The sequence below is a fragment of the Peromyscus maniculatus genome, chromosome 18, assembly GCF_049852395.1.
Source record: "Peromyscus maniculatus bairdii isolate BWxNUB_F1_BW_parent chromosome 18, HU_Pman_BW_mat_3.1, whole genome shotgun sequence".
Lineage (NCBI taxonomy): Eukaryota > Metazoa > Chordata > Mammalia > Rodentia > Cricetidae > Peromyscus > Peromyscus maniculatus.
In genome coordinates, this window is record NC_134869.1 from 54,330,867 (window position 1) to 54,347,658 (window position 16,792).

The 16,792-nt window shown below is 38.0% G+C and overlaps 1 protein-coding gene across 1 annotated transcript; it reads right to left on the reverse strand.

The window, feature by feature from the left end:
• Positions 1 to 12,795: 12,795 nt before the first annotated feature.
• Positions 12,796 to 13,737, reverse strand: LOC102918762 (olfactory receptor 9S13-like). The gene has a single exon (XM_006996599.1). The coding sequence runs from the start codon at positions 13,735 to 13,737 to the stop codon at positions 12,796 to 12,798; it is 942 nt and encodes a 313-aa protein (XP_006996661.1).
• Positions 13,738 to 16,792: the final 3,055 nt, after the last annotated feature.

Below are 16,792 nucleotides of genomic sequence, written 5' to 3' on the forward strand. Positions count from 1 at the left end.
TTCTTTCCAATTTGTATTCCCTTTATCTCATTCAGTTGTCTTATTACTCTAGTTGAGATTTTAAATATCATATTAAATAGGTATGGAGAGAGTGTTTTCTTCCTGTTTTTAATAGAACTGTTTGAGTTTCTCTCCATTTGAATTGATGGTGTCTATGGGCTTATTTTTATTATATTAAAGTTTGTCTCTTATATCTTTAATCTCACCAGAACTTTTATCATAAAGGGGTATTGGATTTTCTCAAAGGCCTTTTCTGTATCTAATGAGATGATCATGCAATTTTTGTCTTTCAGTTTGTTCATATGCTGGATTACATTTATTGATTTAATCTTCTTGAACCATCCCTGCATATCTGGGATGAAGCCTCCTTGATCATGGTGGTGATCCTTTTTTTTTTTTTTATGTGTTTTGGGGTTTGATTTGCAAGTATTCTATTGAGATATCTGTATCTATGTTCATAAAGTAAATAGATGTGTAATTCTCTTTCATTGATGGATCTGCTTTGGTTTGGGTATCAGGACAACTGTGACCTTGCAAAATATATACTGTGACCTTGCAAAATGTATTGGGCAATGTTCCTTCTGTTTCTATTTTGTGGAATTATTTGAGTAATATTAGCCTTAATTCTTCTTTGAAAGTCTGGTAGAACTGTGCAATAAAACCATCTGGTGTTGGGCTTCTTTTTGTTTGGAAGACTTTTAATGACAACTTCCATTTTACTAGGGATTATTGGTCTGTATTAATTGCTTATCTGATCTTTTTTTAAGCTTTTTTAAATAGTATGTATTAGGGAAAATATCTATTTCTTCTAGATTTGCCAATTTGTTGTAGTACAGGTTTTTAAGTATGCCCTTATGATTCTGAGTTACCCTGGTGTCTATGGTTATGCCACCTTTTTGTTTCCAATTTTGTTAACTTGGATATTCTCTCTGCCTTTTAGTTAGTTTGGTTAAGAATTTGTAGATCTTATTGATTTTTCTCAAATAACCATGGCGCCCGAACTTGGGGCTAAAGAAAAAAAAGGGTTAAAGAAAAAAAAGGGAAGAAAAAAAAAAGGGACTAAAGAAAAAGGACAAATGAACAGGGATAAAGGCCGGTGTTATGAAAAAAAAAAAAATACTAAAGACAAAGTCCCTTAACCAAGAGGCGCTCCAATAAAGTGTGATCTGAGAAGAATCCTCGAGTGGTGGTAAAGAGGATTCAGAACTCAACACACGGAGCGGTGACGTCGGTAAGTTCTCCAGGAACGGTGACGTTGGTATTAAAGAGAAAGTAAAAGTAATATAAAAAATAAGCCATGTAAAGATGGATATCACACAGAGAGTTTGGATTATATTGTCTTTGGGATTTTTAACTGCAGAAAAACATTTGATCGTAAAAGATGTTGAGTTAAACCAATATGTATATATTAAAGATATCTTGACTTTAAAATTTGGATATAAGGATGTGTTACTTTGGAAAGGAGACTCTGCTTTTGTCTCTACAGAAAGCCAGAGGCTATGGATTTGTTCCAGATTAAGATACATCAGGTTTGACCAGCCAAGACCACCTGAAAGGTCTCCGATGACACCATGGCCCAGATGATCCAACATCCAGAATCGTTTCAAGGCAACTGGCTCAGACGATACGGTCTCACGGACTACTCCATGATCCTAAAATTTTCTTTGCATCCCCATAAGATACAGCGCCCCCCTCCAGCAGGAAGTAGTTAAGAGAAGCTACGCCCAAATTCCCAAATATACCAAGCTGACTTTGGAGATGTGTAAAAGTTAAAACCTTCCTTTTAAAAAAAAAAAAAGAAAGGGGAAGTGCTGTGGGATGTTCTGTATGTCCTGTGGGAGCCCATTCTCGGGTTCTTTGTGGCGTTACCCAGCAGGTCCGTATAGAGGATGATTAGGACCATGGGCCTGAGTGCAGGTGTTTGAGATGGTCTGCACTTGGCTGTGCTGGGGGATGGTCTGTATGTCAAGTTGCTCTGATTGGTTAATAAATAAAACCTGATCGGCCGTGGCTAGGCAGGATAAAAGGACAGAAAGGCAGAAGGAGACGCTGCAGCCGCCGCAATGACCAGAGAGGCTGCAGCCGCCGCCATGACCAGAGACGCTGCAGCCGCCGCCATGACCAGCAGCATGTGAAGACGCCAGTAAGCCACCAGCCACATGGCAAGGTATAGATGTATGGAAATGGATCAATTTAAGATAAAAGCACAGTTAGCAAGATAAGGACAGTTAGCAGGAAGCCTGCCACGGCCATGCGGTTTGAAAGCAATATAAGTGTCTGTGTTTACTTGGTTGGGTCTGAGCGGCTGTGGGACTGGCGGGTGACAGAGATTTGTCCCGACTGTAGGCGAGGCGGAAAAATCAAGCTACATAGCCATCTCTTTATTTCACTGTGGATTTTTAAAATTTAATTCTATTAAATTGATTTTAGTCCTTAGTTTGATTATTTTTTGCAGTCTAGTCCTTTTGGGTACAGTTCCTTCTTTTTGTTCTAGAGTTTTTGTGTGTGCTGTTGTTATTAATATGAGATCTCTCCAATTTTTTGAGTAGGTATTTAGTGCTATGAACTTTCCTCTTAGAACTGCCTTCATTGTGATCTATAAGTTTGGATATTTTGTATATTAATCTTTATTCAATTATAAAAGTCTTTCATTTCTTTCTTAATTTGTATCTTGACCCAATTTCCATTTAGTAGTGAGTTGTTCAGTTTCTGTGTATTTGTAAGCTTCCTGTTGTTTTTGTTGTTGTTGATAGCTAGTTTTAATTCATGGTAGTCAAATAAAATTCAAGGTGTTATGTGGTGGTAATCTAATTGTACTGAAATATTATTTTGATTGTATGTTAATAAATAAAGTTGTCCGGGGGTCAGAGCTATTAGAGCCATAGCAAGAGTGTGGCGGTGGTGGCACACGCCTTTAATCCCATAGATATCTGTGTGTTCAGGGATATAGCCAGCATTGGAGACATATGCCTTTAAGACCTAGGGGGCTGTACATTCAGACAGTGACGAGGCAGTCATGTGTTTGGGTTTACAACCAATGAGAAGGCAGAACAACATACTATAAAAAAAAAAAACGAACAGACAGGAAGTAGGTCTCTTTCGCGAAGCTGGGACAGCAGGAGGAAGGGTGAGATTTTAGCTCTGAGCTCTGACCTCTCGGCTTTCTCCTTTACATTGTTTCTGTGTTTCTTATTTAATAAGACGGTTAGTTACATCAATAGTGTTATTTCAGTTTTCTTATGTCTATTGAGACTTGCTTTGTGTCCAAGCATGTGGTCAATTTTGGTGAAGGTTCCCTGAGATGCTGAGAAAGAGGTATATTGTTTTATGTGAAATGTTCCATAAGTATTTGTTAGGTCCATTTGGTTTATAACATTAGTTAGCTCCAGTATTTCTCTATTTAATCTTTGTCTTGATAGCCTGCGTATTGGTGAGAATTGGATATTGAAGTCTCCTACTATCAGTGGATGAGGTCCATATGGGATTTAACCTGTAGTAGTATTTATTTTACAAAAGAGGGTGCCCTTGTGTTTTGGGCACAAATGTTAAGAATTGAAATGTCATCTTGGTAGATTTTTTTTTTTCTGAGCATGGAGTGTCCTTCCCTCTCTTTTCTGATTAGTTTTGGTATGAAATAATTTTATCAGATAACCAAATGAATACACCAACATGTTTTTTAGGTCCATTTGCTTGGAGTATCTTTGTCCATTCTTTTACCTTGAGGTGATGTCTATCCTTGACGATAAGGTATGTTTCTTGGATGCAGCAGAAGGATGGATACTGTCCTCACATCCATTCTGTTGGCCTGTTTCTTTTTATTGAGGAATTGACCCCATTGATGTTGAGAAATGTCTCTGAGATATGTTAATCTCTGTAGGTTAGTGTTTTCCTTCTGGTGCCTTCTGTAAGACTGGTTTTGTAGATAGATATTGATAGATTCACAACATGCCCCCACGATTGGGCATGTCTGGTGGACCTAGACACTTCCACCTAGCCAGTTCCAGGTCAAAATAGCCATTTCCAGGTCAAGGCATCTCCGTGACCAGGACCCCATGGCTTTGCATGGTTGCATAAGAGCCTGCAACGCAACCATGTGATCTACATGCGTTCATGGAGTAGCCACATGGACCTGTGTACACCTGCGCAACCCAGCCTTTATAAGCCAGCGCCATATCCCAGCTTCCTTCTTCTTCTCCATGCACTTGTCTCTTCCTCAGGCCTGAGCACACTTGTCTGTCTCTCTTATCTTAATAAAACTGTTGTTAAGAGGATTCTGTCGTGTTTTGTGACATTTCCTCACAGGGTAAGAGCACCGCCAAATAACTAACAGATATTGTTCAGATTTAGCTTTATCATGTAATATCTTATTTCCATCATCTATTGTGTGCTGTGGGATGTTCTATATGTCCTGTGGGAGCCCGTTCTTGGGTTCCTCATGGCTTTACCCAGCAGGTCCACATAGAGGATGTTTTGGACCACGAGCCTGAGTGCAGATGTCTGATATGGTCTGCACTTGGCTGTGCTGGGGAATGGTCTGTATGTCAAGTTGCTCTGATTGGTCAATAAATAAAACCTGATTGGCCTTGGCTAGGCAGGAAGTATAGGCGGGACTAACAGAGAGGAGAAATAAAAGTACAGGAAGGCAGAAGGAGTCACTGCCAGCCGCCGCCAGGACAAGCAGAATGAAAAGAAGCCGGTAAGCCACAAGCCATGTGGCAGGGTATAGATTTGTGGAAATGGATTAATTTAAGTTATAAGAACAGTTAGCAAGAAGCCTGCCACGGCCATACAGTTTGTAAGCAATATAAGTCTCTGTGTTTACTTGGTTGTGTCTGAGCGGCTGTGGGACTAGCAGGTGTCAAAGATTTGTCCTGACTGTGGGCAAGGCAGGAAAACTCTAGCTACAACTGTGATTGGAAGTTTTGTTGGATATAGCAGTCTTGGTTAGCATCTATGTCTCCTAGGGTCTGTAGAACATCTGACTAGCCCTTCTGGCTTTTAGAATCTCCATTGAAAAGTCAGGTGTTATTCTAAAAGGACAGGGTATATATATTACATTTTCCCTTGCAGTCTTTAATATTCTTTCTTTGCTCTGTATGCTTAATGTTTTGATTATTATGTGCCAAGGGGAATCTCTTTTCAGGTCCAGTCTATTTGATATTCTGTATGCTTCTTGTAGCTTTATAGGCATCTCCTTCTTTGGGTTAAGGAAATTTTCTTTTACAATTTTTTGAAAATATTTTCTGGACCTTTAACCTGTGTTTCTTCTCTTTCCTCTATTCCTGTTATCATTAGATTTAATCTTTCCATATCTTCCCAGATTTCCTGAATGTTTTATAAATATATATATATATATATATATATATATATATATATATATATATATATATTTAACATTTTCTTTTACCAAAGAATCCATTTCTTCCTTAGTGCTTGAGATTCTGTCTCCCATCTCTTTTATTTTGATGGTTTGGCTTGCCCCTGAGGTTGTTTGATTTCTAAATTTTTTATCTCCATATTTCCCTCAGTTTGGATTTTCCTTATTGATTTTATTTCCACTTTCAGGTCTTGAACTGTTTCATTTATTTTCTTCCCCTCTCTGTGTTTTCATAGATCTGTAAGGGATTTATTCATTTCTTCCTAAGGACTTCTACTATATTCATAGATGTTATCTTAAGGTATTTTCTTGTGCTTCAGCTATGTTGTGATACTCAGTGCATACTCTTGCAGGGTTGCTGGGCTGTAGTGTAAAGATAACAGAATTTTCCCAAGGCCTGCCCTGTGAAAATTCCTCCCGGAGTCCTGAAGAAGATGCTGCATTAGGTGTGGGGCATCTGAGGGAAAGGAATCTACCTACACTATGCTCTTTGTTCATTTACTTTATTCCTTCATGACAAAACTCTATCTATACAGCTTCAGTTCCGTCCTGAGTCTCTGTCCCCTCATGGGCCTGGTAATAACTAAGCCCTTATGCTTTTGGTCTCATCTTTGTCCTCTGTTACTTAGTCCTCCATCTATGCTCCCTGGCTCCTTACCCCTGGCCCTGATAAACTCTACAAGAGATCAGCCTTACCCTGTACAGAATCTCTGTCTTCCTCTCTTCTCTCTGGCCATGGGGTTCTGTGCCTGCCACCATATTTCTGCCCAGTTCTCTTGGGACCTGTCTATATCTTTCCCAAGACAGCAACACCCTCATGTTTACAATACAACATAAGAATTGCAAGGTCCCCACCCGAAGCTTTGTGGCAACTTCATTTGCAACCCAAAAATGGGAGAGAATAAGGGTGGCACTAGATGGGAGCTGGAATAAATCAGAGAAGGAATTTATGTGCTAGAAATATATCCATACTGTGGTTAGGTGAAATCATTACGAGTCTATCATAAATGTGCTCAAACTACAAACTTACAGGTGATAGGTAAAGAAATCTATAAGTCACTAAAAATAAAACTGCCACTATTTTTCTCTGCTACCAGTTTTCTGACAGGGCAAGGGAAGAGTACTGTTAGCTAGTCAATCTGCATCACAGCTTGAAGCACCTGGTGAGAGGAAACCCTTTGATCTAAGAAGTTGCTCTGGGGCAGTGAGAAAGAGGGGGAAGATCTGAACTTGATTTGCATAAGAAGCAAAGCTATGCATCTACAGCCTGCTTGTCTCCTAGCTGGGGTGGGAAGAGTTAGTTACCTAGAGGTTCAGCAGTCTGAGAAGCTGAACTGTTTGCCAAATGCTCTGAGAGTATTTGGGCATACAAGAATTTCATAGCAGAAGACAGCTAAAATATTAAAAACTGGATAACACCAAATATTCTGTGATAAATGGCTTCCACTAGAAAAATTCCTTGAAATTTCTAGGTATAGCTTTTGAAAGGGTATACAGCGCTGGTGGCTGGTGCTGGTTACCGCGGCACTGGTTTGGTCAGAGGCGGAAAGGCACAGTCACGACAGAACCCAGTGGTACCTTTTAGAGCTTCATTAGGAGAAGGAGAGAGGGGGGGGGGGAGGGAGGGAGGGGGGAAGGAGGGGGAAGGAGGGGGGAGGGAGGGAGGGAGGGAGGGAGGGAGGGAGGGAGGAAGGAAGGGAGGGAGAGATTTAGAGAATGCTTGGGGGTGCATGGCTAGGATGCAGTTGCCCGCTGATGACCTAATAAGGTGCCAGACAAGACCCTGAGCTGCGCATATACAGAATTCTTACAGCTTTAATATCCAGCTGAATCTCTATAATATATTCTTGTGGCCCACAAGAGTAGTGGAGACATATTGTCCTGGCTTCTATTGATTGTGTTTTTAGTCTGGCATCTAGGCATCTGGGGTTGGGAATATTGTAATTCTTGTTGCTGATATATGGTCTTGTCTTTGTTGGGTGGGTCTTTTTGTTCCTTGGTTTCTGTTGCCCCTCTGTATCTTAGGAAAGTGTGGTGGCACTGTGTGTTGCCTGGTAGGAAATTCTTCTGACATGTGTGGGCACTGAGGGTTCTGGGTAAAATATGCTTCTAGATATTGGGAGCTAACACTTTGGAATGGTGATGGACTATGAGGATGGCTTAGGGAGTCCACAGAGGGAAGGAAAGCAAATCAGGGTGTTCTACTTGTATCTGCTTAGTCCTCTTGGAGTGGGTACAGAGAGTGACTAGAGGCCACAACAGGTAGCCTACTAAAGAGGTGGGGATGGCTGTTTTGCTGGCCTACTTGCTTCTCTGGCATGCTTGGTTAGAGAATTCTTAGAGAATGCCTGCTGAATTTGGGGGGGTGGGATAACAGGGTGAGTAAGAAGGAATATTAGAGCATATCTGCATGATCTGCTGGAGATAGGGGCAGAAAGGAGGGAGAGGCTGTAACAGGTGGTCTGCTACAGAGATGAGGTTAGGAATGTGGGATTGGAGTTAGGAGGAAAGGAGGGGAAGGTGAAGATCCCCAGTTAAGCTACCTGTTTCCCTGGTTGGAGTGTCCTGCAGATTCTCAGGGAAAGCCTGCTGGAGTTGGGCACTGGGATAATAGGACGAGTGAGGAAGAAAAGTTGGAGGGGAAGATCTGTGTGATCTGCTGGAGACAGGGACAGGAAGGGAGACCATTGCAGGTTATCTGTTACAGAGCTGGGGATGAACCTGAGTATTGAATTTGGAGGATAAGAAAAAGAGGTGAAGATGTGCTGTTAGCTAATTCTTTTTCAGGCTAGGGTGGCTAGGAGGAACCCTGCTGGTGTTGGAGGCTGGAATAATGGGATGAGGGGCTAGGGAAGGTTGGAGGAGGTCTATGCGATTTATTGAAAGTTAGGATCAGAGAGGAAGGGGGGACCACAGCATGGATTTTGCTACAGAGCTGAGGACTAGCCTGGGGGATTGAATTTGGAGGAGAGAATGGATAGGTGAATATCTGTTGTTAGTTTACTTGCTCCCCTGGATGGAGTGGACTGCCAGTATCTTCTTTAGTAGTTAGGCAATGTTTTCTTTTGTATATTTATTAAGGAGAGGAAGTGCTGAGGTGCCCCACCATAGGAAACATACAATCTTTCAATCTGCTTTCACTTATATACAAAAGCAACATAGAGCTTCTAGAACACCTGTAATTTCAGTCTAATTTTTACCCATGAACCCTTCTGTAAACTTTCCTAGTCATTATAACAGTATTATAAGGATACTCATCTATGTTCATATATTATGGATATGTACACAGATGTAATTTCAGTTTTATATATAAATTTAAAGGATATGATGCCTTAGAAGATCATAGGTAAGATTTAGATTTTTCTATCACATAAAAAAAGCAATTCTCTTATTGAAGACAAATTTGTTTTTGTTAAGGCCACATGACCTCTGGCCCTGGTATGATCAGACATTGAATTTTTAATCAATGGTGAAAAGATAAACGGCACTGGTTGTTCTGTGGAAGAGTCACCAGCCATGGTTACCAGAGTTAGAATGGGCTTTATTAGAAAGAAGAGGGGATAGGAGGGAGAGCCAGGTCTGGCAGAAAGAGAGACAGAGAGGTTCGGGCGGGGGGGGGGGGGGAGGGGGTGCATGGCACCACCTTATAAAGGCCAGGTCGCACCTGCACACAGGCTCATGTGCAGAGATCACGTGGTTATGTCCTCGAGACTACGTGACCAAGTGACCAAGGGCATGGTTGGAATTCCTATCAAATGAAATGTAAATAAAATTGAATTTTATGGTAATTTTGTTTTCTACATCTCCAATCATGATTGTTATAAAACACTCCAAGACAGAGACTTTATTGTTTTATGAAATGTGCGTTAATAATGATGGCTTTTTTCATATTAGTTAGCTGTGTGTTTGTTATAAAATTCAGTATATAAAAGTTGTTAATTTTTTTTCTTGTATGATCTTCTTAAGTTCAGTATGTAATTTTTTCCTCACATGGTGTTCTTAAGTTTCATTACCTCAAGTGAAGAAGGTGGGGTTGATATTTCAGTTAGGATAATTTGGTAGTATCAGCTTTGAAGGAAGAGACTTTAGTAGCAAATAAAGTCTGTCTCAACAGATTACATTCAAGATAGCGAAATGTTTCTCTGGGTTTTTGGCTGTATTAGAAACTTGAGGACTGTCTTTGGAAAGACTGAGATGTAAAATGTAGAGTTCTTTTTAGATGCTATCAATGTCTTCATCATCAGCTCCAGTGTCATCAAACTGAATTTCTCCATCATCTCCATGAGCACATGTATTGGTTTCATTGATTTGGGCACAATGGAAGCTCACAATATGCTTCAGAACCCTAGCTTCAGCTGTGTTGTGTTTCAGAACTGCATAGACGTTGCTATCTTGCTACTCTCAGAGGCCTGCCAATAGCATGTCTGAAGTATTTATACCCAAACACATTGTATCTGATTATTGTTTCCTAACATTTTGAGGACCTGAGTACTTATATTCTTGGACACTTGAGCACCAGCTCTCGCTTTTCAGATTTGTTCTCAGACCTACCTCCAGATTTGTTTTTATCTCTTTTTCATTTATTCTTGAGCATGGTGGCAAAAACTGGCTGGCAGCACGTGGGGCTGTCCTGCTGGCTGTGGGACAGCAGCAGATATAAACGTGGATGCTAAGCGAAATGCAGAATGAAGGTGGAAGAACATTGCTCTGGAGAAGCTGGTCACCCCTGTTCCCAAGAGCCCCCGACACCTGTGGTTGGCAGTGGCAAATAATCTATTATTTTTATGTCCTGTGAACAAATTATTCCAACTTGTACTTTATACTTTTCTTTTCTTTTTTTAAGATTTATTTATTTATTATGTATACAATGTTCTGCCTGCATGTTTGCCTGCAGGCCAGAGAGGGCACCAGATCTCATTACAGATGATGGTTTTGAGCACCATGTGGTTGCTGGGAATTGAACTCAGGACCTCTGGAAGAGCAGCCACTGCTCTTAACCATTGAGCCATCTCTCCAGCCCCTATACTTTTCTTTTCTGTATTTTATACTTTTTAATAGTCCAAAATGTCTTATTTTTCACCCAGTCAAACTTTCTTAATTTTTACCATATTCGTGTGTACATTTATATTCTTACAAGGCTGGTACCTTTTATAAATTTTGAACAACTTATATACCATCATATGGTTGACCTAATTTTATAATTTCTATGTAAAGGTCATATATAAGTCTTGCTAAACTATTCCTAAATTTTTGTGACCTTTGAATTAAAATTATGTACTCCCCTCTAAATTTGAAAAATTATTTTCTATAAAATGACATAAAATATTTTCTCATTGTTATTTGAGACTCACAATATCTGCAGATATACTTTCTCATTATATCCTGAGAATTTCATGCTATTTTCTCCCTTAGACATGCAAATGGTTTTACTATAAACTTCATTTTGAGTTTCATATTTATTTTTTAAGTGTCATATGGTGGTGTGTCATTATAAAATAAAATGCTTTTTCTAAGGCTTACTTTAAATCTTTTGAGAAATTTTTCCTATTACTCTGAATTTTCTAATATTAAATCATCAGTATTTTCCATATTAAAAAAAAAATTTCCCAAAACACAATTACCCCAGCCTAAGGGCCCAAGACACATAAGTGCTGCCCTGGCCTCTCAGCCCAAGGTGGGCATGTGCCTCTACAACAAATATGTGATGGAGGGTGGGGGGGAGAAAAATGGAGCAGAGAATGCTCTTAGGAAAGGGATGAAACATCGACATGATGGCGATGACAGATGAGAGGGTTGAAGTCTACATACCGTCATCGCCCAGTAGGGTCAGGGGGATGGTGTACAACAGCCTGTAGCTTATGCAGCTGCACACTCGCCCTGAACCTGCCACCCAGCTACAGGATCACCCTGGCTCTGGACAATGATGGAGGCCCGAGATGAAGAAAAGTTCACTTTCTGGACTGGACCTCCACGAAGGACCACCTTGGTCCGTGGTGCTTCCAGAGGCCATGTTGAGATCCATGTGGACATATATAGTCTGTGTTGCTGCCTAATGCCTTGGTGATGTCCTCAGGATATGCTGTCTCAGGAAGCCAAGCTGGTGTAAGTGGCATGTGTAACCATCTGAGATCATGTTGAGGCTGCTGGTCCTTGCAGCCACTGAGGGCTATTAGTGCATTAATATTCCTGATATGGCCAAGGGCCTTGTTGATATCTATTGCCCGTGGTACCACTACAATCCACGCAGATGCCCGTGATCAGGGCTGCCACCTGAAGCCATGAGAGTGAAAGGGCTGGGTCTACCCTCATGGGAGAGCGTCCCCTTCACAGCTCACAGCCCTTCAATGCAAGAGGTGATGTAGTGCAGGAGAGCTAGCCCTGACCCGATCCTCCCACTGCACAAAATAATTAAAAATAATAATAATTTCCCCCAAGATCATTTTCAGTGCTTTTACCTAAGAAAAAAATTAAGAAGGAATAGGTCAAGTATATAGACTATGCTGAAATAAGAAATCCTTTTAAACAGTCCTGTGGTGGAGGCAACACTACACACTACAAAATAAGAACATATGAAAAATGAAAAATAAATGTACATTTATATTGATGACTGTACAACTCCAGCACAATTCATGTAGCTAACATTATTCAATATTTAAACTCATAAAAAGAAAGTTAATAAAAATCAGAAAACCCTAGGAAAATAATTATATGGCATGAAGATTTGTATGCAGATATCACACTAATATATTCAGCTTATTCATTAATTTTGATGCTTTCATAATTTTGAATATACTTCAGCAAAATAAAACAAAAGTAAAGACATGTGTAACAACTTGATACACTACCACAAAATGTTAAAAAAAAATGATATGAAACTCAAAATGAACCTCACAGCAAAATGCTTGGCATGTCTAAGGGAGAAAATAGGATGAAAGTTCCAGCATATAATGAGAGAATATGAGTGTCCACAGACACTGAAAGACTCAAATTATTATGAGAAAATATTTTATGTTATTTCATAGAAATCATTTTTCAAACGTAGTGGAAAATGCATAGTTTAATTTAGATATAAAATTTTGAAATAAGTCACATAAATATGAACTAATTAGACAAGCATAAATGATATTGACTAAACATTTATTAGGACAACTGTGGAAACAGTTTTTAATCATTTTAATATGTATTTAATTTGGTAGTAATGCATTTGATTATAGTTTTTAAATTATGTAATACCTAGATATGACACTATTGTTTTATAGAATAAAAAATGAAAATATAGTATATATGAATCACTAAAAGTAAAAAATAAAATTTAATATCCAAAATTTTGAGATACCTTTGATTGAGCTGTTTCATAAATTATTGATAATGTTGCTTTTAGTTGATTCCACAGTTTTGAGGGAAACTGAAAGTCAATGTCAAGGTATTTTTCTCAGCAATGTCTTCTTCAAAGCATTTTTTACCTCTGTATTTCTTAAACTATAAATCAGAGGATTCAGCATTGGGATGATAAGTGTATAGAACACAGCCACGATCTTATTCTTCTCTGGTGAGGAGATGGACCCAGGCTGGGCATACATGAAGAACACAGTTCCGTAGAATAAGCTCACCACTGTGATATGAGAACCACAAGTGGAGAAGGTCTTACTCCTGCCATGGGTGGAGGGGATCTTCAGGACAGTGGAAAGGATGTACCCATAGGAGACCAGAATGATGGTTGTGGTGGAGATGATGATGAGAGCAGAGAGAATGAACAGTACGATCTCATTCACAAAGGTGTCAACACATGAGATCTTAATCAGAGCTGGGACATCACAGAAAAAGTGGTCCAGCCTGTTTTCTCCACAGAAACGCAAGCTGAAGGTGAATCCTGTTTGTATCATCGAGTTTATACATCCACAGATATAGGAGCCAGCCACCAAACGAATACAAGCTGGCCGAGACATGCGTACAGTGTAAAGGAAAGGTGAGCAAATGGCTGAGAAGCGGTCATATGCCATCACGGCCAGAAGAAAACCTTCTGTCCCAACAAAAAGAGCAAAGAAAAAGAACTGTGTTGCACATTCATTGTATGAAATTTTCTTTTCCTTGGAGAAAAAAGTAGCTAGAGTTTTGGGTGCAATGACTGTGGAATAGCAGAGATCTAAATAGGATAAATTTTGGAGAAAGAAATACATAGGTGTATGAAGCCTGGAGTCTATTTTAATGACAATTAACATGCTGATATTTCCCAATACAATGATCAGATAGATAATCAAGAACAGTAAGAATAAGGGAACCCGTGCTTTTGGAGATACCCAGAATCCCAGTAGAATAAATTCTGTCAGCTCGGTGTCATTTCTGCTCTGCTCCAGTTTCATAACTGAGACCTATCTGAGAAAATAGATCACAGGGCACTGTGGTCAACTTGTGGTTCCTTTTGGGAAAAATGCTAATATATATTGATGCATTTTTAATAACTCATCTGACAAAATAGTTTTGTATTTGGATTAGCCAATTTAGTGTCAGAAATGAAGCCATTCATTAGCTCTAACATAATTAGTCTTGTTATAGGGTGAGAAATATGAGTAGGTAGAGGTAGGCACATTTTGGATTGGATGCAACCCAGCTATGTCATGACACTTAAGAGTTTTCAGTTTAAGTAACTCTAAGATGACTTCCAAACTTTCAGTACATCAAAGTCCTCTTCTGTAGAATGGGAGCTGCTAATAATACCTACTGTATGAGGCTGTTGTGAGGATTACATGAAACAGAGAATGATGCAGCAGTATTTATAATGACCCCAACACATAAAATATTAGATAGTAGTCAAATACTTAAACATATACACATATAATCCTTCAAAATTTAAAAAAGGGAAATTGGTTGAATTTACATCCCCACCACCAGATGCAGTTAATTTGATTCTTTTAACACAACAAATGAAGAAAAGAAACTATAAATATGAAAGAGAGCAAGGAGAGGTATCTGGGATACGTTGGAGGAAGGAAACATACATGGGTAATGATGTAATTACATTACAATCTAAAAAAATGAAAGAGATAAAAATATCATGTGTATGTAAAGACATTAGGACACAGGAAGTTGCAGTTTCACAAGGTGGAGAAGTACCAGCCTGGAAGAATGTCATCCAAGTGAAAAATCACCCTTGCATAGTTAACCTCTGTTTTCTGTATCATTTATTGCTCATCTCTGAAGGCCAGTGGCTTCTTATTGGGAAGCCAAGCCCAGCATTCCTTTTCTTTTACTATTTTAGACATATAAATTATTTGTTTATGTAAAAATGTCATGGCTGACACTTATGATTAACTTCTCCAACTATAATTACTTTGCTCTGTAAATATTCACAAAACACAAAACAAATACGTAGTTTTAAAGTCTGTATCACACAGGCTCTGGTTTACTTCTTTAGTAAATAGAAACGCTTACTATTAAATAACAAAAAGTACTTGAATCAAAAATTAATGACAAAAATATCTGAAAAGTTAAATCTAAGTAGAAGAATAGACTTTATAATCCTAGGAACCTGACTGTCATACTTAATTTCAGATTGACAAAAGCAGTTCTTTCTCTTTGAGGAACTCAATGAACCTTTGAAGTTGAACATTTTTATTTCAAAATCCCATATAATTTATAAGCACAACAAAGACAGAAGAAATGAAAGTGGCTTAGTTTCTGCCATATTTTATGAAGGACAAAATATTTGTTCATTAAATCATGGTATTTTGGTTCATATAAATTTGGGTTATAATCCCTGCTCTTTCTGCCAATGGCTGAGTTATCTTAGCAACTTGGTTAAAACCCATATGTTTCTATTTTATTATCAGTAACTTGTGAATTAGAAAATTGACTCAATAGGTTGTCATAAGTATGACCCAAATTTACAAATAAAAATTAAGTAAAATGTTTAACCCCTGGAAAAAATTGGAAGTACTGAATAAATAATTCATACTTGAGGGAATGAACTGAGAAACAGGAATTATTTGCTAAAGTAAAATAAGATCAGAAAAACTAAATTTTTAATTTTTGAAATCCAGGTCTAGCTACCTGAAAAGCCTCACTTTTTAAAAAGCTTATTGTTTTTTAAAAAGCCATATTTAGAAAAGTACAATAGCTAACAAATATATTCTATCTTTCATACAGATTCTTCAACTATCAAACCATATGCACCAAGCAGACCTGTTTGTTTCCATGAATCACATGCCCTCACCTCATTAGCTTCAGAAGAGATTTCTACACTGGGTCTTCAGTCCAAACTTCAAGAATATCTTCTTTATAGTATCAAATGTGAAACCAAAAGTACCTCCTACAACTGAAGTCCTTTGATACAGTTGCATAATACTCTCAAACAAGGAAAGCAAATCAGAAATTTGTTGTATATACACATATTTCTATATAAAATAAAATAAAATAAGCCCCAGAGGTCAATTAGGTCAGTGTTTGCTGTACTTTCTGAGACTCACTGGAGTCACCTGGGAAGTTGTTTTGCTTCTCTTTTTAATACTGATTCCTGGTCAACCCATAGAACACCCTAATTAATAGAATACTAATTAGTTAGTTGAGTACTAATTAATCTGAAATTGTGAAAAATATACATGGGAGATGAGTTTAGGGTTTGTTCATTTTCTGATTCCTATTGACTCTTTTAATTTCAGTTTCTATGAAGAAGTTCAGAAATAAGTAAAGTAGGCTACAGTGCTTCCAAGCAGAACAGGTATTTCCGCATTTAAAATTAGTCATTGATTATAAAGAATCTTTGAAAGAATATTACATTATTTCACAAATACTGATTCTAGGAGTCCCTGTCTTTATCCAACAAAAACGTAATAACTCTTACTCATTTCTCTTATTTCTGATGTCAGTGCATCAGATTTTTGTTTTTACTATTTGTAACACACCTAATATTGTTCATTGGATAAATACTTATTAAATAAATATTGATGCTTGATATAAAAAATAGACCTAATCCCATAATATGTATTTCTTAAGTATTTTTATGATTTTTTTGGTAATTTCTACTTTATTTGTGTAGCTTTTTCTTGGCATTGAAAGGTTGTTAAAAATAACATGAAAATAGTAAATCTTTTTTATATACAGTATTGGATCTTTATCTGGAATATTTGAAGAAACTTTTGAGTTATGAAATCCAAATAATTGAATACAAAATATTGTGTATTTAAATTACAGGTAATTTTCTTATCTATGTCAATTTATAAAAATAAGTTTCAACCTAAAATAATTAGTAAAAAAAAAATGAGAAGTGATTTATCTACTAAGTCAAGAATAATTAAACAATGAAACAACTGTGATTTTTCTTAAAATTTCTTAAAATTTTCCTTTAATATTCACTATATAGTCAATCAATATGATAATACATGGTACATAGCTTCACGTTGTATGTATGTTAGTATTTAC